Below are 23,324 nucleotides of genomic sequence, written 5' to 3'. Positions count from 1 at the left end.
CCTATTTAATCGAGAAAAAGCAATGGTGAAATAGGCAATTGCATGGTGAAAAAATCCATCAGACATCACGGTTAACAAGTCTGGTTAACTAAAGTTTAGCCTCAAGAAGCCTTTGAATGAGTGAGCCAATGAACATGTCAAGAACATAACCGAGGCCTACAACAGTTTCTTTAGTATTCAGAACAAGAACATTCATTTGGTATATAACCGTTCGTTTTCATTTTGGAATCCAGGCGACTTTTAACTTGTGAAAACAAAGAGCGATAACAAAGAAAGAAAAATATCTTGCTTCTCAGAAATAAATCTCAAAACGTTAGGCTATGTGAAACATTTCATCCTTTCACACACGTAATGTCCCAAACAGCAGTGGCACACAGCTTTGCGCATTCAGTTTGACAGCCATGGGTCAACTTACAAGGGCACTTTCCTACTTTTCTGGAAAGCGAAGTCATTAATTAAATCATTGAACTCAAGCTGGCGTAGCGTGTGAAGACATGGTGGACAGTGATCATACTGACAATGACAGATGATTTATGCGACGGGACAAGGTGGGCTTCCTTACGGGTGGCGAAATGCATCAAAAATGTTATCAATACGATCAAAACTTCTGAAAATATCGTTTCATATTTTCCGATCTCGCTACCTCCGAGGCCCCCTAGTGGCCGAGGCCCTGGGCAGCTGCCCATGAAGCCCATTAGGATAACGCGTCCTTGGCTACTGTGATTTAACATCGTCGTTAGTGTTTATATTGACAAGATTACCATTTTTATAAAAACTGCCATTTCATGGGTTGAAAATGGCTCAAAATGAAACCTGCTTAAAACCATCCTGCACTTTAGAAGGCTGATGATGACGCAGAATCAACCATTTGGTACTTTTCTACATCATGAAATTTATATTTATGTAAAAACGTTCTTCTTCTTTCGGCTGTACCCGTTAGGGGTTGCCACAGTGGATAATGTCCCTCCATATCTTTTTCTGTCACACCAACTGTCCTTGTGTCCCCCTTCGCCACATCCATAAGGCTCATCTTTGGTCTTCCTCTTTTCCTTCTACCTGGCAACTCCATTTCCAGCATTCTTTTCCCAGTATACCCTGGATCTCTCTTCTGTACGTGTCCAAACCATCTCGATCTCGCCTCCAAGCTGTCCTACATGTGCTGTCCCTCTAACGTTCTCTTTTTCTAATCCTGTCCAACTTTGTCACTCCCAGTGAGAATCTCAACATCTTCAGCTCTGCTACCTCCAGTTCAGCCTCCTGTCTTTTTGTCAGTGTCACTGTCTTCAAACCGTACATCGCTGGTCTCGCAACTGTCTTGTACACTTTCCCTTTCACTCTTGCTGGCACCCTTCTGTCACAAATCACTCCTGACACACTCCTCCATCCATTCCAGCCTGCTTGCACCCTCTTCACTTCTCTTCCACACTCGCCATTACTTTGTACAGTTGACCCCAGATATTTGAACTCCTCTGCTCTATTCCTTGGAGCTGTACCACTCCAATTTACATAAAAATGTTAACGCCCATGGGCGGCACGGTGGTGTAGTGGTTAGCGCTGTCGCCTCACAGCAAGAAGGTCTGGGTTCGAGCCCCGTGGCCGGCGAGGGCCTTTCTGTGTGGAGTTTGCATGTTCTCCCCATGTCCGCGTGGGTTTCCTCCGGGTGCTCCGGTTTCCCCCACAGTCCAAAGACATGCAGGTTAGGTTAACTGGTGACTCTAAATTGACCGTAGGTGTGAATGTGAGTGTGAATGGTTGTCTGTGTCTATGTGTCAGCCCTGTGATGACCTGGCGACTTGTCCAGGGTGTACCCTGCCTTTCGCCCGTAGTCAGCTGGGATAGGCTCCAGCTTGCCTGCGACCCTGTAGAAGGATAAAGCGGCTAGATATAATGAGATGAGATGTTAACGCCCTCGAAATCAGAGGTGGGTGGCCCACCTCCCCCAGCCCACGCCCTTGAGTGGGAGTCTGTGAAAAGGTGCTCATTTTCAAATATATGCTGATCGAGACTCACCAAGCAACTCCTGCCTCACACATCCACATCCCCTTCATCACCCACCACCCCTCAGCATTTTTAAAAATTATGCAGTGGGTGGAGTTATTCTCAGAGCTGGGGGTGAAGTTACACTTTAATTAATTGTTTTGGGGTTTTTTGAACAACTGGTAATAATTTGATTAGAAATGACATCAGAATTTTAGTATACATCAGAATACTATATTTAAAAAAAAAAAAAGACACCCAATTAATGTTATTTCTACATAAGCACAAACCTTGAGCTTTAACCCCTTCAGACCCTGCATCCACTGGAATGGACATGACATGTTCTTTGGTTTAAACCAATAAAAATGCATGTCTTTTTCAATTTGAATAATGCTTAGTCACTGATTGGTTCCTGATTATCCAATCACAATGAAGTTATGACCTGTAACTTGCTCTCAGAAAGTTTCAGCCGTCACACAAGACAAGCATGGCTCACCATGTGGACAGGAGGAGGAGCAAGCACCTTTCAAATATTAATTTATGTCTATTGTAACCTAATATATTTGCACTAAATATAATCTTAATCTTATCAAGTAAAGTCCTTCCCGAGCCGTGCAATCGGGCGCATTGGGTGGCGCTGATCTCCGTTTCCACAGCCCTCGGCCTCTCGCCTGTACAGCTAGGGTTACAGTGGGGGGCTAGTCCTCTAGTAACCATGAGAGTTTAACTCCCCACTCGTGCCTCTATTGCAGCGTGCCTTGCCAGATGGTAGTAGGTACCATTTTTATGATGGTCTTTGGTATGACCTGACCGCGAGTAGAACTCGCAATCTCCCGATCGAGAGGCAGACACGCTAACCACTAGGCCAACTCGCAGTAACCTTATCAAGTGATAGTACTTAAAGTTAATTTGAATACATTTCAAAGCTGTAAAGCACAGGATTTTTTTAAAAGTTTAACATCCATCATAATGGACATCAAGTCCTGAAAGACAATAGCAGACGCTTGATGATTTACTGTTAGTACACGAGGTTGTGAATTTCTGTAAGCATTTCAGAGCTGATATGTAGTTTGACAAAATGTTAAGCATCATCAAATTAATTTTTTATAATGTACTTTTAGAGTATAAAGTCACAGACTTTCTTGAACTTCTGATAAATGGAGAACTAGCTGAGAATGACCGATTGGATTCAGGAAATGAGGCAGAGACCAGGAGTAAGGTAGTAAATTGAGTAAAAGATGCTTTATTGGGGGCGGCACGGTGGTGTAGTGGTTAGCACTGTCGCCTCACAGCAAGAAGGTCCTGGGTTCGAGCCCAGTGGCTGACGGGGCCTTTCTGTAGAGTCTGCATGTTCTCCCTGTGTCCGCGTGGGTTTCCTCCGGGTGCTCCAGTTTCCCCCACAGTCCAAAGACATGCAGGTTAGGCTAATTGGTGGCTCTAAATTGACCGTAGGTGTGAATGTGAGTGTGAATGGTTGTTTATCTCTATGTGTCAGCTCTGCAATGACCTGGCGACTTGTCCAGGGTGTACTCTGCCTCTCGCCCATAGTCAGCTGGGATAGGCTCCAGCTTGCCTGCGACCCTGCACAGGATAAGCGGTTATGGATAGATGGATGGTTTATTGGCTTCAGAGAGGTCCAATGACGATGGAGAAGTTCCATACTTGCCAGAAGAATCTGAGGTTGAGGTAGAAGATAGTGTAGGGACAGAGGAGCATGAGGATCTAACAGTTACCAGGAAGGAAGAGATTAAATTGCGTTGGAGGCCATTCACTACCATCCTGGATCTCCTTCATTTCAAAATGAATGTGGTCAAATGTCTTGCGAGAGTGGAAAAAAAAAGTGGGGGCGAAACGTGGAAGGCTCAGCATGTCTCCTGAGCCAGTTCATGTCCATCAACCTAAACAAGCTCAGGATATCAGGCCCGTACCTGAAGTACAGTTTGACATGGTGGACCACATGCCAAATTATGATGACAAGAAAGAAGCTACCAGATGCAAGAGGCTATACTGTATAGAAAAAACACGTGTATTTTGTGACAAATGCAACATTCACCTGTGCTTTGGACCAAACCAAAATTGTTTCAAAGCAGCTCATCGAAAATGAGTTAATGAATGATCTCACACACACACACTCTGATCATTTGATGACATGATTACTAAAATCTCATCTCATTATCTCTAGCCGCTTTATCCTGTTCTACAGGGTCGCAGGCAAGCTGGAGCCTATCCCAGCTGACTATGGGCGAAAGGCGGGGTACACCCTGGACAAGTCGCCAGGTCATCACAGGGCTGACACATAGGGTTGGGCGGTATTACGGTAAGAAGGTATCCCGAGGTATCCAAAAGTACCAACGGTATCGGTCTCATTACCGTCATTTTAAAAAAATATATAATATCTAAATAAATATGGAGTACATGAGGTCATAATATAAAATAATAAATTGATGATCATCCCGAATAACTGTGTGATCGTATTTTCACTAATTCTATCAATTTCCTAAAGAAGTTTTCATCGCGTGCAGGGTTGTTTATGTCGTTACCATGGCAACCCTGCGCGACATTTTGGAGTCTGACAGAAAGCTTTATTTCCCGATCCCGTCTCTCTCTCCCCCGCTCATTTCCTGTCTCTCTATACTGTCCTATCTAAAAAAAAAAAAAAAAAAAAGAGACTGAGACCGGGGCGGCACGGTGGTGTAGTGGTTAGCGCTGTCGCCTCACAGCAAGAAGGTCCTGGGTTCGAGCCCCGGGGCCGGCGAGGGCCTTTCTGTGTGGAGTTTGCATGTTCTCCCCGTGTCCGCGTGGGTTTCCTCCGGGTGCTCCGGTTTCCCCCACAGTCCAAAGACATGCAGGTTAGGTTAACTGGTGACTCTAAATTGACCGTAGGTGTGAATGTGAGTGTGAATGGTTGTCTGTGTCTATGTGTCAGCCCTGTGATGACCTGGCGACTTGTCCAGGGTGTACCCCGCCTTTCGCCCGTAGTCAGCTGGGATAGGCTCCAGCTTGCCTGCGACCCTGTAGAAGGATAAAGCGGCTAGAGATAATGAGATGAGATGAGATGAGACTGAGACCGCGGTTGAAAGATGGCAAGTCAAGATAACGAGTTAGTGGCAAAAAAAAAAAAATACAACATCGGCAGTGTGGCAGTATTTTGGTTTCAAACCAAACGAAAAGGGAGAGCCAGCAAACACAGATGAAGCTGTGTGTAAAGTATGTAAGAAGACGGTCACGGCGCGAGAGGGGAACACCTCCAATCTGAGTGTTTTGAGTAGGTTACATGAGTAACAACAAGGTAAAATAATATAACGTATGACATTTGGGATGTGGGTAATAAACGTTTGAAATGTCATCTACTGAAGAAACGGAAGAAAACATCGTAGCGTAAACTGTTAGGTTTCTGGTGGGAATTAGCAATGCGCTTGCTATCTTTGTTGGGTGTGTTAAACCGTATGGATTTAAGTGGAATAATTGTAAGGAGTTATGTGATCAAGACAACGTTTTAAGCAAGGTAAGGCCATTTGATTATTAATTTCCCCGCCATGGCATGACGTGGGCCCATATGATTTGCCTTGTGCAGCTATCACGCATTTGAATTAGGTTCGCCTCATTTGCGCTGAAGAATATGGTTTATCGCGCAGTCTAAACGGACTTGGGTGTTGGTTGATTCTTTTTCTTTTCTTTTTTTTATTTCCCATGCTTGAAAGGGTATGATCCTGCTCATCGTGTACTTTTTTTTGATGGAGTAGGTGAAATAGTGCTGCAAATGGCGTTTCAACGCAGACATGTGTAAACGACAGTTGAATGCTATTTTCAAGATGAAGGAAGAGTTGCGTGATGCTTTGAAATATCTCTTAATCCATTCATCAATGCACAAAATTCGCTTTGCTGCTTAATCCATACCACAATGCACACAATTCGCTATGCTGCTTTTAAATAGTACATTTGAGGCATAGGCGCACGTTACACAGTAGGCCGAAACAAAATATTATTTTTTTCTCGGTAATACCGTATACTCCGGGAAAACACAGAGACGGTTTAAAGGTATCAAAATTTGGATACCGCCCAACCCTACTGACACATAGACACAGACAACCATTCACACTCACATTCACACCTACGCTCAATTTAGAGTCACCAGTTAACCTAACCTGCATGTCTTTGGACTGTGGGGGAAACCGGAGCACCCGGAGGAAACCCACGCGGACACGGGGAGAACATGCAAACTCCGCACAGAAAGGCCCTCGCCGGCCACGGGGCCTTCTTGCTGTGAGGCGACAGCGCTAACCACTACACCACCGTGCCGCCAATTACTAAAATAATATGGCAATTCATTTTGAAGGTTTCTTGATATTTTATGTTCATTTAGTCCTGGTGTCCATTGTAATGGACATTAAAAAATGAATAAAACCACGAGTTGGCAAAAAATATTCAGACTTCATGTCTACATTGAAGAAGAGCAAAAATCAGCGGTGTAATTTTTTTTTTTGCTCAGGTCTGAAGTGGTTAATGGACAATAAATGAGTGAGATCTAGAGTTTATCCTGGATATATGCTCACAAGCATGGTTACATGCGCTACAGCAAGTCAACTAGCAAAAGCAAAAAAAAAAAAAAAAATCTCTATGTGCATACAATATATTTGATGAGCATTAAAGAAACGCCCGTTCTTAATTCTTATGTATTTGAAACAATAGATATAGCATGGCTTGTAAAAAAAACAAAACAAAAAAAACAATGATACCTGCAAGCAATCTCTCTGCTCGAGTATTGTGCAAATGACTCATACTTTTAGATGAGGAGTATTCATCCGAGACTTTAGTGTGAGGTTCATTAATAGTTTAAAGTGCTAAAAGACGTACCATGCCGATGTCTCTGGTCATCTGAGAGCTCCAGGTCCAGCATTAGATCATCCTCGTCTAGCTCAGAAGAGCCAAGGTTGTTCAAAAAATCCTGGAAGAAAGGAAACCATTGCATCAGTGCAGAAGGCATGCATACTTCGTTTCAAAGCTTTCTTTTGTTTAAAGTTACAGTTTGAAATACGTTGCACTTGTTAAAGAATACAAGTTTCCTGGATTAAAAATGAATTGCATGCATCCCCCCCCGCGTAGTATTTGGTTACGCATGCCACCAGTGTGTTGAGATAATTCCTATGAATTTTAGTGCCCTTTCCACTGTGTGTGTGCAATGCAGCAGTTCATTTTCTGTCTGGGGAAATTTATCCTACAAATCGATTTACATGCTCAACTGCTTTTACCTGGGTCATTTAACATTTCTAGCAGTCTCTCAGTGGGATTTCACTAAGGACATAACACGACTCATCAAGGGGCTTCATCAGTTCTGGGATTACAGCACGAGTCAAATAACCTTCGAACAGATAACGCCTCGTGGCTGAGCAGCGATATGTCTCAGTAAAATCCCGTTACTACGAGTGCAACTGTAAATCAAAATGACATGAAAACTTTTATAGCTTTTACATAAAACACGAGACATGTCGTCTTCTACAAGAATGGCACTCAAAATAGCACAATACATCTAAAAGGCATGTACCGCCTGATCAGTTGATTCAAATTAAACCAAAGGTATGACAATGCCTTGCCAAAGAGACACACTGCCATCTTGTGACCAGTATCAGGAACGGTTGACAAGAGAAAAGTGCACAATGGAAAGGAAGACAAAGAGAGGACGAGCTCAACAAGTCCCCGTAAAGGAGAAGGTAGCAACAGTACAAAGAATGACTCGAAAGCAACTACATGAAGACACCTAGCTCCTCTCCTTCACTGGGGAAATAATACATCACAAGAGGGGTGTGTCCGTGAGCTGGTACTGTCAGAAGGAAACCAGAAGTGGTTACCGTTAACATTTTCTATCAGTATGATTATTTCCATTTGAGAGATAACAACAACAACAACGTCTTACCCCCACACCGGTGCACATCCGCCTGTAATTCAACTACCTGCAGCAGGCATCCTGTCTGAACACTCATGTTAACATTTATCTCTGTGAAGCATTTGAGGTGTGACAGAGATCTGACATTTGTTGTGACTCACTCTTCCTCTCTCTCTCACACACACATTGATTTTCTCATCCCCTCATGCCATAGCCAGGAGAAAACCTTTTTTAGTCATTAATGCTGCATCCTGCAGCTCCCATCAAGCCGGCCGAACGGCAACTGAAACAATTTCCTCCTGCCTGATGTTTCAACAAAGCCCTGTGAGAAAACAAACATGCTCAAAACATCCGGCTGGATAAGAAGAAACGATGACTGAACACGGGCCGATCTAGGACGCTACACATAGTAGTGACATCCTCAGTCAAGCTGTTTTGGAACAAAACAACTTTCAACAGCTTCTAACCTTTGTCAGCAGCTTTATGAACTCGGGGTGGGGGACCAAAAACCACATGACCAGATAGGCTATTCAAAACATTCCGTATTTCAGGAAAGTAAATTGTTAGTAGATCAGTTTTGGCCATGTAAATAAACGTGGGGCTTTCTGTTCAATCAGAGTGTGTTTTACTCTAAAATGAAGGAGTCTTGTGTCTCATACTGGATCAGTAATGCTTAATGTTACACTGGCTTGGTATAAAGGTGTCCATATTGGAGAAACAGATGGGCTGGCCAGGATAGATGCTACTTCTGCTCATTTTGAAGATTCATTAGTCCCAGAAGAGGAGAATCCTAGTGAAGAGGCGAGCAATCTGCATCATCTACGATCAATCAAACAGGGCAATGCACATAAGCAGTGATTTCCTCACACGCTAGCGCACTTTAAAGATGACTTATTAATATTAAAGCTAATATTAAATGCAATAAAACCTACAGCATTGTACAAGTATGTCGTGACCATAGCTCAGTCACTACACAAACGAGAGTGCTCTGAGAGCACAATATCCCCCGCTACAGTATGTTGCAAACGGAATTGCAATGAGTATTACTGTCCTACTGTATAACGAAGCCTTCTGCCAAGTTTCGTGAAATTCCTCCAAAAATTGTGACAGGAGTTGATTTCAGAAGGTGAGTACCTTTTCTTGGGACAAACAGATGGATGGACAGACATCGCCACGACATAATCCCCCTTCGGGCCTTTCGGCCAGTGGGGGACAAACAAACCCCACTTACGCTACGATCATACCAAATGCAGTCAGAGCATCGGAACAAACAGAAGTCATTCATTTTTCTATGTGAGTCAGCGTCTCTTGGCGGCGAGACTGATGGCGACATCAGAATAAAGATAAAGTCCAGGCAACTTTATGGTAATGAGCTATGATGCGGTTCAACTGCACCCAAATGGAATTTAGAAGTGTTCTGCTCTAAAGAATCCTAGAGAACACGGTCATGTAAATTTTAGTTGCACTCAAACTGTTCCCAAGTAGCCTACCGTGGAGGAGAAACTGATAATAGCACTGGTGGATTTCCCACATTATTTATGCCGTGTCCCTGTTTGCATACAGGGACATAGAGGAGAGAAAAGAAAAAGAAGAAGAAGAAGAAACATGGACCAGGGTGTCAGAAACTGTAGGTGCAGTGCAGAGAATATTTTATGAAGATCGGAGAGAATTGGACGCTAACTAGCACCATAGGATGCAAAAGAGTGTCGTCTACTTAGACGTGACTTGAATGACACTGTCGAACGGGAGGTATTACGAAGAGAGGTGTATGTTGGAAATGTTAAAATGAAAGCAGTCATGGTGTTTTAACCAATTTTTAAAATCATTTTTATTAAGATACAACATACTGGTTCACATGTGTTTGTTTTGTGGCCCTATTAAATAAAATTCGCAAGACGAAGCATTCCAAACGAACTTTGGAGCTGCAGATTTATCTCCGTCGCAGAGCATCCACGAACCTATCAGCATTGTTGGCAGGGTAGCCAGAGAGAATTTTGATGCTCTCGCTGCATTTGGTGTGAACATGGGGTTACTATAAATGAAGGGAAAGTACTGTTTATAATGCACACGGTGAAATGATGCCAAAATACACTTCTAAAACTTTGCGCTACAGTTATCTATTTCACAGCTATTCCATGAAATCGAGTCGTATATGAGCTGATAGCCGATGAGGCTCGTAGCGCCGAATCGGCTATAAGCCATGTACGAAGAGACTGAGTAGAATAACTGTTTTACGTATTCTGTCAACATTCACTGGATTTTGAGAAACAGCATTTTTACTTTTATTTTTTGCAAATTTGATAAATAAAAACTTTATACAAAACGTCCGACCAAATCATTTCCGCTTAGAATGTAAACAAACCGGCGAAATGACTGTAGCGATTTGTGAAAAATGCTATAATAATAATTCTTGAAAAATTAAAAAAAAAAAAAAAGATATGTTCTTCACATCAAATACATTTATTACATATATTGTCACTTTTTTTTGTATTTTTTTGGGGTTTTGTTTTCGAGTAGAGTTTTTATTTCGTCCTCAGTTGGTTCAGCAACACGCTCTGCCATTTTGTTTTTTCGACTTATGGTATAATGAGCGGATAGCCTACAGTGGTGCTTGAAAGTTTGTGAACCCTTTAGAATTTTCTATATTTCTGCATAAATATGACCTAAAACATCATCAGATTTTCACACAAGTCCTAAAAGTAGATAAAGAGAACCCAGTTAAACAAAGCAGACAAGAATATTATACTTGGTCATTTATTTATTCAGGAAGATGATCCAATATTACATATCTGTGAGTGGCAAAAGTATGTGAACCTCGAGGATTAGCAGTTAATTTGAAGGTGAAATTAGAGTCAGGGGTTTTCAATCAATGGGATGACAATCAGGTGTGAGTGGGCACCCTGTTTTATTTAATTTAATTTTATTTAACACGTTTGTGGAAGTGCATCATGGCACGAACAAAGGAGATTTCTGAGGACCTCAGAAAAAGCGTTGTTGATGTTCATCAGGCTGGAAAAGGTTACAAAACCATCTCTAAAGAGTTTGGACTCCACCAATCCACAGTCAGACAGATTGTGTACAAATGGAGGAAATTCAAGACCATTGTTACCCTCCCCAGGAGTGGTCGACCAACAAAGATCACTCCAAGAGCAAGGGGTGTAATAGTTGGCGAGGTCACAAAGGACCCCAGGGTAACTTCTAAGCAACTGAAGGCCTTTCTCACATTGGCTAGTGTTAATGTTCATGAGTCCACCATCAGGAGAACACTGAACAACAATGGTGTGCATGGCAGGGGTGCAAGGAGAAAGCCACTGCTCTCCAAAAAGAACATTGTTGCTCATCTGCAGTTTGCTAAAGATCACGTGGACAAGCCAGAAGGCTATTGGAAAAATGTTTTGTGGACGGATGAGACCAAAATAGAACTTTTTGGTTTAAATGAGAAGCGTTATGTTTGGAGAAAGGAAAACACTGCATTCCAGCATAACGTCACTGTCAGTTCAAAACCTGCTATGTGACAATTTAGGTCAATTCTCAAGGATGATTTTTTTTTTTTTTTTTGCAATTTACGCTAATATAATGCTGCAATTAGCTATTTTGATGGATATTGACCAAGCTAATAATAGAACAAGTAAACTTTTACTGGCTTCTCAGCTTGTTATTTCAGAGTTTTATTCAGTTTTTTACGTCTCCTGTAAAAAAGGAAAAATGTCACATAGCAGGCTTTGACCTGACCGCGACGATAAGAACCTTATCCCATCTGTGAAACATGGTGGTGGTAGTAGTATCATGGTTTGGGCCTGTTTTGCTGCATCTGGGCCAAGACGGCTTGCCATCATTGATGGAACAATGAATTCTGAATTATACCAGTGAATTCGAAAGGAAAATGTCAGGACATCTGTCCATGAACTGAATCTCAGGAGAAGGTGGGTCGTGCAGCAAGACAATGACCCTAAGCACACAAGTCGTTCTACCAAAGAATGGTTAAAGAAGAATAAAGTTAATGTTCTGGAATGGCCAAGTCAAAGTCCTGACCTTAATCCAATCAAAATGTTGTGGAAGGACCTGAAGCGAGCAGTTCATGTGAGGAAACCCACCAACATCCCAGAGCTGAAGCTGTTCTGTACGGAGGAATGGGCTAAAATTCCTCCAAGCCGGTGTGCAGGACTGATCAACAGTTACCAGAAACGTTTAGTTGCAGTTATTGCTGCACAAGGGGGTCACACCAGATACTGAAAGCAAAGGTTCACATACTTTTGCCACTCACAGATATGTACTATTGGATCATTTTCCTCAATAAATAAATGACCAAGTATAATATTTTTGTCTCATTTGTTTAACTGGGTTCTCTTTATCTACTTTTAGGACTTGTGTGAAAATCTGATGATGTTTTAGGTCATATTTGTGCAGAAATATAGAAAATTCTAAAGGGTTCACAAACTTTCAAGCACCACTGTAGTAGTAGCCAATCAGATTGGGCATATCCAGTGAATGTGGATAGAATAAAAGTAGTTATTATTTATGAGCATCGTGCACCAAAACCATTAATAACTATCTTTAGATAAAACTCATGTTGACAGAAGTGCTCATATACTACATCCCAGGTTTGAAAGCGAGGCATTTATTTCCAGCATTAATGCAGGTGAGAAAAGACGCTCAAGTCGCTGATGAATGACCTTCATCCTGAATAGTGGATTCAAGCCAACACAGCAAACTGCAGTTAAAAGGTCCTCAAAAACCTCAAAGAATAGCAAACCAGCACCGGTGCCACCCAGCAAATCTTCAGTAATCCGTGGAGATAAACAGGATTGCAAAGATCAACCTTGTTGTCAGCCGGAAACCTAAAATGCATCATTCTGCAACACTTTCTTATTCAATTCCACTCCGGAATACAAACAACGCTCTGTCAACATCCCTCAATAAAACTACTGCTAAATACAATAATGTCCCCAATAATGTCCCAAGATCTCTGCAGTTGTGGCACGCTTATTAAATCCACGAGGAAAATCAGTCATACTGCTGTAGAAAACCTTTCAACTGATTGATAAAATTTTAAGCAAATGCGTGAATGTCACCTAGGATAACATTTTGCTTTGCTACTACATAATATAATTTAAAAAGACTAAGAATTGAACCCAACAGCATCCCAGAGAAAAGTAACTTTCGGGTTAACATGTCAACCTAGGTTTCAGATCACGGAGAAAAAAAAAATTTTAAATACTCTGATGATTTGCAGTAAAATGTTGCTGCTAAAACTGTAACAGCAGATTAACATTTGAAGAATGTCTTTAGAAACTCAAATTCTACAGGGTCCAAGTTTTAGTCATTAAATCCACTTGACAGGACTGCATAATGCAGCATTTCAGGATTAGACTAAAGCTGGGCTGTCAAGCTATTAAGAAAAAACACAATTCTGTGAAAAGGCTTATTTATAATCAACCATCAGCAAAGCAAGCTCATAATATCCAGTTTTATTTGAAATAGCCAGACAGGTCACTCCATCCTCAGCGTGTTCCACCAACAAAATCCCAGTATGACACGTTCCCACTCACACATGTGGCATTTACGCAGCCCTGACAATCGAATGCAGAAAGAACATGTCATGTATAAACTAGAAAGAAAACTTTTTCTGAGATTTTTTACTCAGCTCTGACAATTACGACAAGAATATCCTATCATAAAAAATCTTGCCATACTATTTGACCCAGATCTCAATTTCAACTCGCATATTAAATGCCTCACCAAGACTGCTTTCTTTCACCTCTGTAACACTGCACGCCTTTGCCCATTCCTGTCTAATAATTCTGCACAAACTCTGATTCATGCTTTCATTATGTCCCGTATTAATTACTGCAACTCTCTCTTCATCGGCCTCCCTGCAAAGTCCCTTCAAAAATTACAGTACATTCAAAACTCCGCAAACAGGAGTTCTTACTCGCACAAAACGCACAGCCCAGATCACCCCCATCGTCTCCCAGCTGCACTGGTTCCCAGTCCTGTCCCGGATAAAATTCAAAATACTGCTTCACACTTTTAAAGGAACAGTCCACCGTACTTCCATAATGAAATATGCTCTTATCTGAATTGAGACGAGCTGCTCCGTACCTGTCCGAGCTTTGTGCGACCTCCCAGTCAGTCAGACGCAGTCAGACGCGCTGTCACTCCTGTTAGCAATGTAGCTAGGCTCAGTATGGCCAATGGTATTTTTTGGGGCTGTAGTTAGATGCGACCAAACTCTTCTGTGTTTTTCCCGTTTACATAGGTTTATATGACCAGTGATATGAAACAAGTTCAGTTACACAAATTGAAACGTGGCGATTTTCTATGCTATGGAAAGTCTGCACTATAATGACAGGCGTACTAACACCTTCTGCGCGCTTCGGCAGCGCATTGATATCTGAGCTCCGTATCAATGCGCTGCCGAAGCGCGCAGAAGGTGTTAGTACGCCTGTCATTATAGTGCGGACTACAGCCCCAAAAAATACCATTGGCCATACTGAGCCTAGCTACATTGCTAACAGGAGTGACAGCGCGACATAACCTGGCTCCTCTCTACCTCAGTGAACTCCTGACCCCTTACTCTTCCTCTCGTTCTCTCAGCTCCTCTTCCCGTAACTAACTTACTGTCCCAAGCACCAGACTATCCACCTTGGGAGGCAGGTCTTTCAGTGCCATGGCCCCCAAGCTCTGCAGTTCTCTTCCTCAATCTCTCCATGACTGCTCTTCTTTCTCAACCTTCAAATTGGATTTAAAGACTTTTCTTTTTCATGAATACTTCTCTTCCTCCTCCTCTGTTTAGTCTAGCCATTTTTTCCCTCCTGTAAAGCGACCTTGGGTCTGTGAAAGGTGCTATATAACAGTGTTGTAGTCGAGTCACTAAACCTCAAGTCCAGTCTCGACTCCCCACTGTTCAAGACCAAGTCATTCAAGAAAATTTCGAGTCGAGTCCACTATTGATCCGAGTCAAGTCCGACACTCCAGCTGTACCATTTGACGGTGGCCGTTTGAGGGCCATTAACATTAGCTTGTTCCTGGACGTGACGTATGAACAGGTGAATGTGCGTTCTCTTTGCCGGGGAGTACAAAGTATTCTGTCAGAGATGGCTGGGAAACGGATGCAAGTGCAGAAGGTGTGTTTATGAATACAAGTGAAGATAGGTAAACAATCCAGAACGGCAGGCAAAATCATAAAAACCATGAAACAGGCAAGAGGTCAAGCGAGGCACAAACAGGGCTAGCGTAGACTAAGCAGAGAAACAGGAAATCAAAACAAGGCTCGGTAATGTGTCAGCAACACAACTCAATACTTTGCAAATTAAATGCGTTTTCACAGTTTTTATATCAGCATGCTGATTGTGCCTTAATCCTGTGCAGGTGTGAGTTGTTTACGGCACGAGTGAGAGTCTCCACTTGACATACACGCTGTCCGGAACGCCCGAGAGTCTATCTGATGCACGAGCCAAGGCGCGCAGGTGGACAGTCTTGTGTGAAATTAGTACAAAAATTAACGTAGATATAAATATCTTATGCCAAATTATTATGGCATGTTACAAAAAATAAAGAAAAAAATCCGAGTCCTCGTCTCAAATTTATGAGTCCTGATGCAGTTAATGCACGAGTCCGAGTCACCAGTGCTCAAGTCCAAATCAAGTCGCGAGTCCTTAAAATTAGGGCATTAGTCGAACTTGAGTCAGAGTCCTGGACTAGAGTACTGCAAGCCTGTTATATAAATTAAACTATTATTAGTATGCTTGATCAAGCACACAGCAGCCGAAGGCAAGCACACTATTGTTCTTCTTAAGTTTACTTATTCTGCCTTATTCCGACACGTTTTTTGGATCCACTACTCCTCCTACGGCGTTCGAGATAGAGACACCGTTCCAACTCTGAGACGTCTGGCCCGAAGTGGTGTAGTCTGCTTGTATACAGATCAACGCGCCCGTTCTTTTGTTCTTGTCGTTTTTATGCCTCCGCCACCTTAAGGTGCAGGAGGCATTATGTTTTCGGGTTGTCCGTCTGTCCGTGCATGCGTCCGTCCCGAAACCTTGTGAACACGATATCTCAAGGCTAATGAAAGGAATTTCACCAAACTTTCACCATTTGTGCGCTTTGGGACAAACATGAACTGATTAGATTTTGAGGTTAAAAGGTCACAGGTCAAGATTACGGTGAGGTCAAATGTCCATCCCCAAATCACAACTTAATAAGGTGTGTAGTCTACCAGGCGGAGGCATCCCCATCGACGCCATTGGCGTCGAGTTCTATCTAGTTCCTTTCTTTTTGCTCATCCCTTTTTCCTCCATAGGCTTGAATTGATTTTTGGCCCCATTGAAAATGAATGGTGTTTCAGGAGAAAAACTTTCACTCTCCATCAGTTTTTTTAACCAAGTGACCAAACTTCAAGAAACTTTTTTTTTTTTAGATTTTTTATTGGAGACTTATTTGACAAGAGTTACAATAAACAAGATCACATTATTGTTCTCCAGATTTTTACAATGAAATACAAGAACAAGTAAATCATATAAAAATATAAAAATAAAAGCCTATTAAACACAAATATCAACATACCTAATCCACTTAGCCCACCCACCACCCATCCTACCCACCCAAAAAATAAATAAATAAAATAAAATAAAATAAGAGGACGTCTGCCTGCACAACAAAAGGAAAAAAGAGGGGTCAGGGAGAGTGAAGAATCATTCCAGACACGTGGTTTCCTGTTAAGGCCTGACTATTCACTTCAAGGTAGCTCATAAAGGGGGCCCAAATCCTATCAAAATGGTGCCTTTTGTCTCTTAAGGAAAATCTTATTTCTTCAAGGCATAAGGTATTAGTAAGCTCATTGAGCCAAGCCTGTAGGGAAGGGACCTGTTTGTTTTTTCTTCCAAAAGGTCAGGATGAGCTTTTTTTGCTGTCAGCAGTCCATATGACAGGAGTTGCTGTTCATATTTTGACAGTTTGGATGACTGGTTTGACAGCCCAAACAAAATAAGAAGGACATCTGGCTCAAGGTCCTTTTGTGTGACCTCAGTAAAGACTTTAAAAATGCCCTGCCAGTATCCTTGTAGGTTGGGACAGAGAACAAAGCTATGAGCTAATGACCCATCTCCAACATTACATTTGTCACATATTGGAGAGACATTAGGAAATATCTTGTGCAGTTTAGTCTTCGAATAGTGGAGTCTGTGTACCACTTTAAATTCAATGAGACAATGTCTGGCATGTGCGGAACAGAAGTGAATTTCTTCTAGGCTATTTTTCCAAAATCCATCAGAAATTTCTAACCCTAGTTCCTCCTCCCAAGCTGCTTTAATTGCACTTGTTGAAGGTAAGTGGAGATTCTGTAGTGTGCCATACAGCGATGAGATGGAATAGCTGTTAAAACAGTTTCTAAGACACTTATCTAAACAGGAGGGGCTGGCTGTTGCAAAATCCTTTAAGTGTGACTGTACATAGTTCCTTATTTGCAAAAATCTAAAGAAATTATTCTTATGGAGACCATATTTCTCCTGAATCTCTGTGAAGGTCGCAAATTTCTCATTTAGGTAAAGATCCCCAATGGAATGTATGCCCGCCTCCTTCCAACGCTTGAAGCTGCTGTCCAGCATTGAAGGTGAAAAGGAAGGGTTATTTGCTATGGGGAGTAAAAAAGATAGAGAGTTTGCACCACAGGATGTTTTGATTTGTTTCCAGATCCGGATCATAATAGGGGTGTTCACACGGCAACTTTTACTCCGGTATAGCACCGGGGCTGCCCCGGTAGAGCGTTCACACGGTACAAAGTTATAGCGGTGTAGCCCCTGAAAGCTGCTTAAACCGGTGCAAATCTAACCCTGCTCAGGAGGTGGTTTAAGAAATTTACTCCGGAGTAAATGCTAGTTTGCGGGGCAGCACTGATATAAAATGGGATGTCTGAACGCTACAGGGGTAGACTCGCTACGCGTGAGGAGAGTTGATTACATATGGGCATTGCATAATTTGCATCCTGGTATTTTGCGCTTCCAAAATGGCGAATATCAACAACAACAGAACTTCTTCCAGTGTTGCCAGATTGGGCGGTTTTCAGTGCATTTTGGTGGATTTGAACATATTTTGGGCTGGAAAACGTCAGCAGTATCTGGCAACACTGGTGTCTTCATCCACGTTGTTTTCCCGGCGCTTGGTGATGCCATGACAACCGGGAAAAGGAAGTACATTTTCACGCATGCGCATATTTCATTTCCGCATTATTACTATCGTTTAGCACGGTCGCAAAAACTGCCGTGTGAACGCAAGTGGGGCTGCACCGGTGCTAACACGCTTCTCTCTAGTAAGCAGGTTTGTGACGTGTGAACACTCCACAAAATTTACACCAGTGTAATATATATCGCAACAAAATACATCGGTGCAGCATCGATGCAAATATGTGCCGTGTGAACACCCCTATTGTGAATAATAAAGTTGCCCCTATAGACAGTTTTTTTAAGGTCAGTTGGAGAGAGTATTACAGCTGTTGGGTCATAAGGGGTACATTGTTCCCTTTCTAATTCCATCCATGCCCAGTGTCCACTGTAGTCATTCAGCAACAGTGCTATAATTCTGAGGTTGGAGGCCCAATAGTAGAGTTGGAAGGCTGGAAGTACCAACCCTCCTTCACATTTTGGTTTGCAAAGGTGAGCTTTTTTGATCCTGTGATTTTTGTAGTGCCAGATAAAGGGCATGATAAGTGAGTCCAGTTGTTTAAAAAAATTTTGGGGGAGAAAGACAGGGAGGTTCTGGAATAGGTATAACAGCTGTGGAAGGAAAATCATCTTAATGGTATTTACCCTTCCAATTAGAGAGATGGGGAGAGACCTCCAGAATTGAACATTTGATTTAAGTTTCTCCAACAAAGGAGTATAGTTTGCTGCAAACAGAGAGTTTGGCAATTTGGTTACAACAATGCCAAGGTAGGTGAATTTGTCTTTAGATATTTTGAATGGAAAATGTGAAAGTTGTGAGAAGTCTAGAAGTCCAACTGGCATAAGTTCACTTTTCCCCCAATTTATTCTACAGCCTGAAAAGCTGCTGAAGTCTTCAATTATGTGTAAAATAACTGGGATACTTGAGAGTGGTTTTGTTGCATAAATGAGGACATCATCTGCAAATAAAGATATTTTGTGAGGGCCATTTTTAGAATTAAAACCATGAATGTTTCTGTGGCAGCGGGGGCGTGGTCAAGCACCGGTCTGTGACCGGAGGGCGGAGTCAGGGAAGGTACAGTGGGGCAAAAAAGTATTTAGTCAGCCATCAATTGTGCAAGTTCTCCCACTTAAAAAGATGAGAGAGGCCTGTAATTTTCATCATAGGTACACTTCAACTATGAGAGACAGAATGGGGGGAAAGAATCCAGGAAATCACACTGTAGGATTTTTAATGAATTAATTGGTAAATTCCTCGGTAAAATAAGTATTTGGTCACCTACAAACAAGCAAGATTTCTGGCTCTCACAGACCTGTAACAACTTCTTTAAGAGGCTCCTCTGTCCTCCACTCGTTACCTGTATTAATGGCACCTGTTTGAACTCGTTATCAGTATAAAAGACACCTGTCTACAACCTCAAACAGTCACACTCCAAACTCCACTATGGCCAAGACCAAAGAGCTGTCAAAGGACACCAGAAACAAAATTGTAGACCTGCACCAGGCTGGGAAGACTGAATCTGCAATAGGTAAGCAGCTTGGTGGGAAAAAATCAACTGTGGGAGCAATTATTAGAAAATGGAAGACATATAAGACCACTGATAATCTCCCTCGATCTGGGGCTCCACGCAAGATCTCACCCCATGGGGTCAAAATGATTACAAGAACGGTGAGCAAAAATCCCAGAACCACGCAGGGGGACCTAGTGAATGACCTGCAGAGAGCTGGGACCAAAGTAACAAAGGCTACCATCAGTAACACACTACGCTGCCAGGGACTCAAATCCTGCAGTGCCAAACGTGTCCCCCTGCTTAAGCCAGTACATGTCCAGGCCTGTCTGAAGTTTGCTAGAGAGCATTTGGATGATCCAGAAGAGGATTGGGAGAATGTCATATGGTCAGATGAAACCAAAATAAAACTTTTTGGTAAAAACTCAACTTGTCGTGTTTGGAGGAGAAAGAATGCTGAGTTGCATCCAAAGAACACCATACCTACTGTGAAGCATGGGGGTGGAAACATCATGCTTTGGGGCTGTTTTTCTGCAAAGGGACCAGGACGACTGATCCGTGTAAAGGAAAGAATGAATGGGGCCATGTATCGTGAGATTTTGAGTGAAAACCTCCTTCCATCAGCAAAGGCATTGAAGATGAAACGTGGCTGGGTCTTTCAGCATGACAATGACCCCAAACACACCGCCCAGGCAATGAAGGAGTGGCTTCATAAGAAGCATTTCAAGGTCCTGGAGTGGCCTAGCCAGTCTCCAGATCTCAACCCCATAGAAAATCTTTGGAGGGAGTTGAAAGTCCATGTTGCCCAGCGACAGCCCCAAAACATCACTGCTCTAGAAGAGATCTGCATGGAGGAATGGGCCAAAATACCAGCAACAGTGTGTGAAAACCTTGTGAAGACTTACAGAAAACGCTTGACCTCTGTCATTGCCAACAAAGGGTATATAACAAAGTATTGAGATGAACTTTTGTTATTGACCAAATACTTATTTTCCACCATAATTTGCAAATAAATTCTTTAAAAATCAGACAGAGTGATTTTCTGGATTTTTTTTTCTCATTTTGTCTCTCATAGTTGAGGTATACCTATGATGAAAATTACAGGCCTCTCTCGTCTTTTTAAGTGGGAGAACTTGCACAATTAGTGACTGACTAAATACTTTTTTGCCCCACTGTAAGTGGCAGAATCACGACACCTGAGAGCAATTAACCTGTGTTTGTGTGTCTTCCCAGTGACCGCGCCCTACTTAAGGAGGGAGAGCGAGAGCAGAGGGGCTCTGCCCGGAACCAGACGCCAAGTGTGTGTGTGTCTGTAAAAGTCATTCAAAATTGTTAGACTGAAAAGTGTGACAATAAAACGGTTTATCAACCTGAGCTCTGTCCTGCCGTCTTCTGTGCTCCGCCCATACATAAGAACTGCCACAGTGGTGCTGAAACCCGGGTGCTGGAGCGCAGAACCGCCCCATGGAGTCTTCCCCGTTCGCCGACCTGGTCCACGCCCTCGCCACGGCCCAGTAAAGCCAGCACCAGGCGCTCGTCACGCTCCGTAAGGAGCAGGAGCAGCGCTTCGAGGCCCTGGTGTTGGCCCAGCAAGAGGACCGACAGGCGTTCCGGCACCTCCTCGCGTCGGCGGGGACAATCGACGCTTCCACCGCGGGCCCGTCCCCCCTCACCCTGACAAAGATGGGCCCGCAGGACGACCCCGAGGCTTTCATCACGCTCGTTGAGCAAGTCGCGGAGACCTCGGGGTGGCCGATGGATCAGCGTGCGGCGCGCCTCCTCCCCCTGCTAACGGGGGAGGCGCAGCTGGCCATGCTACAGCTCCCCGCTGACTGGCCTACGCGGACCTTCGCCGGGCCATCCTCCAGCGTGTGGGGCGCACCGCCGAACAGCAGCGCCAGCGCTTCCACGCTCTGCGCTTGGAGGAAGTCGGCCGCCCGTTCGCGTTTGGCCAGCAACTCCGGGACGCCTGCTGGCGGTGGCTGAGGGCCAACAACCGCGATGCTGAGGAGATAGACGATCAGGTGGTGCTGGAGCAGTTCATCGCGCACTTGCCCACAGGAACCGCGGGGTGGGTCCAGTGCCACCGCCCGGCGTCGCTGGATCAGGCCATCGAGCTGGCGGAGGACCATTTGGCGGCTGTTCCAGCGGCAGGACAGCAGACAGCCTCTTCTCTCCCTCTCTCCCCCTCCTTTTGTGTCCCGTCCTCGCCACACTCCCCCACCGCGGAGGCGGGGGCCGGCACCACCCCAGCCGGCCCGCCGCACCCATGGTGCCCTCCCGTTTCACCCTTCTGTGTCTGTCTCTCCCCCCCCCCCCAGGTGAGTGAGCCCCAGAACACCGGTGCAAAGAGGAAGCCCGGGACGGTTTGCTGGCACTGCGGGGAACCGGGCCACCTCCAACAGCAGTGCACGGCAATGGAGGTAGGCGCGGTGGTTCGGATCCCCAACGCGCCAGAGGCCGCCCTCGATCGGGCCGGAGCGTATCGCATACCGGTGAGTATTCAAGGGGATCCATATCAGGCGTTGGTGGATTCCGGTTGTAATCAGACCTCAATTCACCAAAGCCTGGTGCAAAACGAGGCATTGGGGGGAGCACAGGGGGTGAAGGTGTTGTGTGTGCACGGGGATGTTCACAGCTACCCTTTGGTGTCGGTCCACATTATTTTCAGAGGGGAAAAATTTATAGTGAAGGCGGCGGTTAATCCTCGCCTTACCCACTCTTTAATTTTGGGGACTGATTGGCCAGGATTTCGGGATTTAATGACACGCTTAGTAAAGAGTGGGTCCTGCCATTTAATAGGGGGAGGTCCCGGTGTCCCTTTGGTGGGAGCAGCTGTCACAGAGCCGTCTACGTCATCTCCGCGTCAGAGTGAGGAGCCGCCGGCCCCTCCTCTCTCTATTGGGGAATCCCTTGCAGATTTCCCATTAGAACAATCGCGAGACGAGACTCTGCGACATGCGTTTGACCAAGTGAGAGTAATCGATGGTCAAACACTCCAGCCGAAGGTCACCCCGTCCTTCCTCTCCTTCGCGATTATGAAGGATAGATTATACCGAGTGACGCAGGACACTCAAACTAAAGAGCGAGTCACGCAACTTTTAATTCCAAAGAGCCGCCGGGAATTGGTATTCCAGGTGGCTCACTTTAATCCCATGGCTGGACACTTAGGGCAGGATAAGACACTAGCCCGAATAATGGCCCGATTCTATTGGCCGGGGATTCGCGGCGATGTTCGTAGGTGGTGTACGGCGTGCCACGAATGCCAGTTAGTAAATCCAGCGGCCATTCCAAAAGCGCCTTTGCGCCCTCTACCATTGATCGAGACCCCGTTCCAAAGGATTGGGATGGATCTCGTTGGGCCATTAGATCGGTCAGCATGAGGGTACCGCTTTATATTAGTTCTGGTGTACTATGCAACGCGATACCCGGAAGCAGTGCCTCTGCGCAATATCTCAGCACGCAGTATTGCAGAGGCGCTCTTCCGCGTTATCTCCCGAGTTGGAATCCCGAAAGAGATTCTGACTGATCAAGGCACCACATTTGTGTCACGGACACTGCGCGAACTGTATGGGTTATTGGGGATTGAGCCAATCCGCACCAGCGTGTATCACCCACAAATGGACGGTTTAGTGGAATGGTTCAATCGCACCCTCAAAAATATCATTAAAAATTTCGTAAGTGAGGACGCACGTAATTGGGATAAGTGGCTCGAGCCCTTGTTGTTTTCAGTGCGAGAGGTCCCCCAAGCCTCCACGGGGTTCTCCCCGTTCGAATTATTACATGGGCGTAAGCCGTGGG

At 44.1% G+C, this 23,324-nt stretch overlaps 1 protein-coding gene across 3 annotated transcripts in view; it reads right to left on the bottom strand.

Annotated features, from left to right (window-relative positions):
- The window catches only part of ccser1 (coiled-coil serine-rich protein 1), a 223,941-nt gene that overhangs the window by 116,475 nt on the left and 84,142 nt on the right, over positions 1-23,324 (bottom strand). For all 3 annotated transcript variants that reach the window (XM_060931902.1, XM_060931904.1, XM_060931903.1), the window contains exon 4: positions 6,832-6,922. In XM_060931902.1, the coding sequence (XP_060787885.1) occupies positions 6,832-6,922 (91 nt within the window). The remainder of the gene's footprint in view (positions 1-6,831; positions 6,923-23,324) is intronic.

This window comes from Neoarius graeffei, chromosome 10 (genome assembly GCF_027579695.1).
Source record: "Neoarius graeffei isolate fNeoGra1 chromosome 10, fNeoGra1.pri, whole genome shotgun sequence".
NCBI lineage: Eukaryota > Metazoa > Chordata > Actinopteri > Siluriformes > Ariidae > Neoarius > Neoarius graeffei.
The sequence above is the reverse complement of the archived record's forward strand: the minus strand, read 5'-3'. Positions and strand labels throughout refer to the sequence as shown.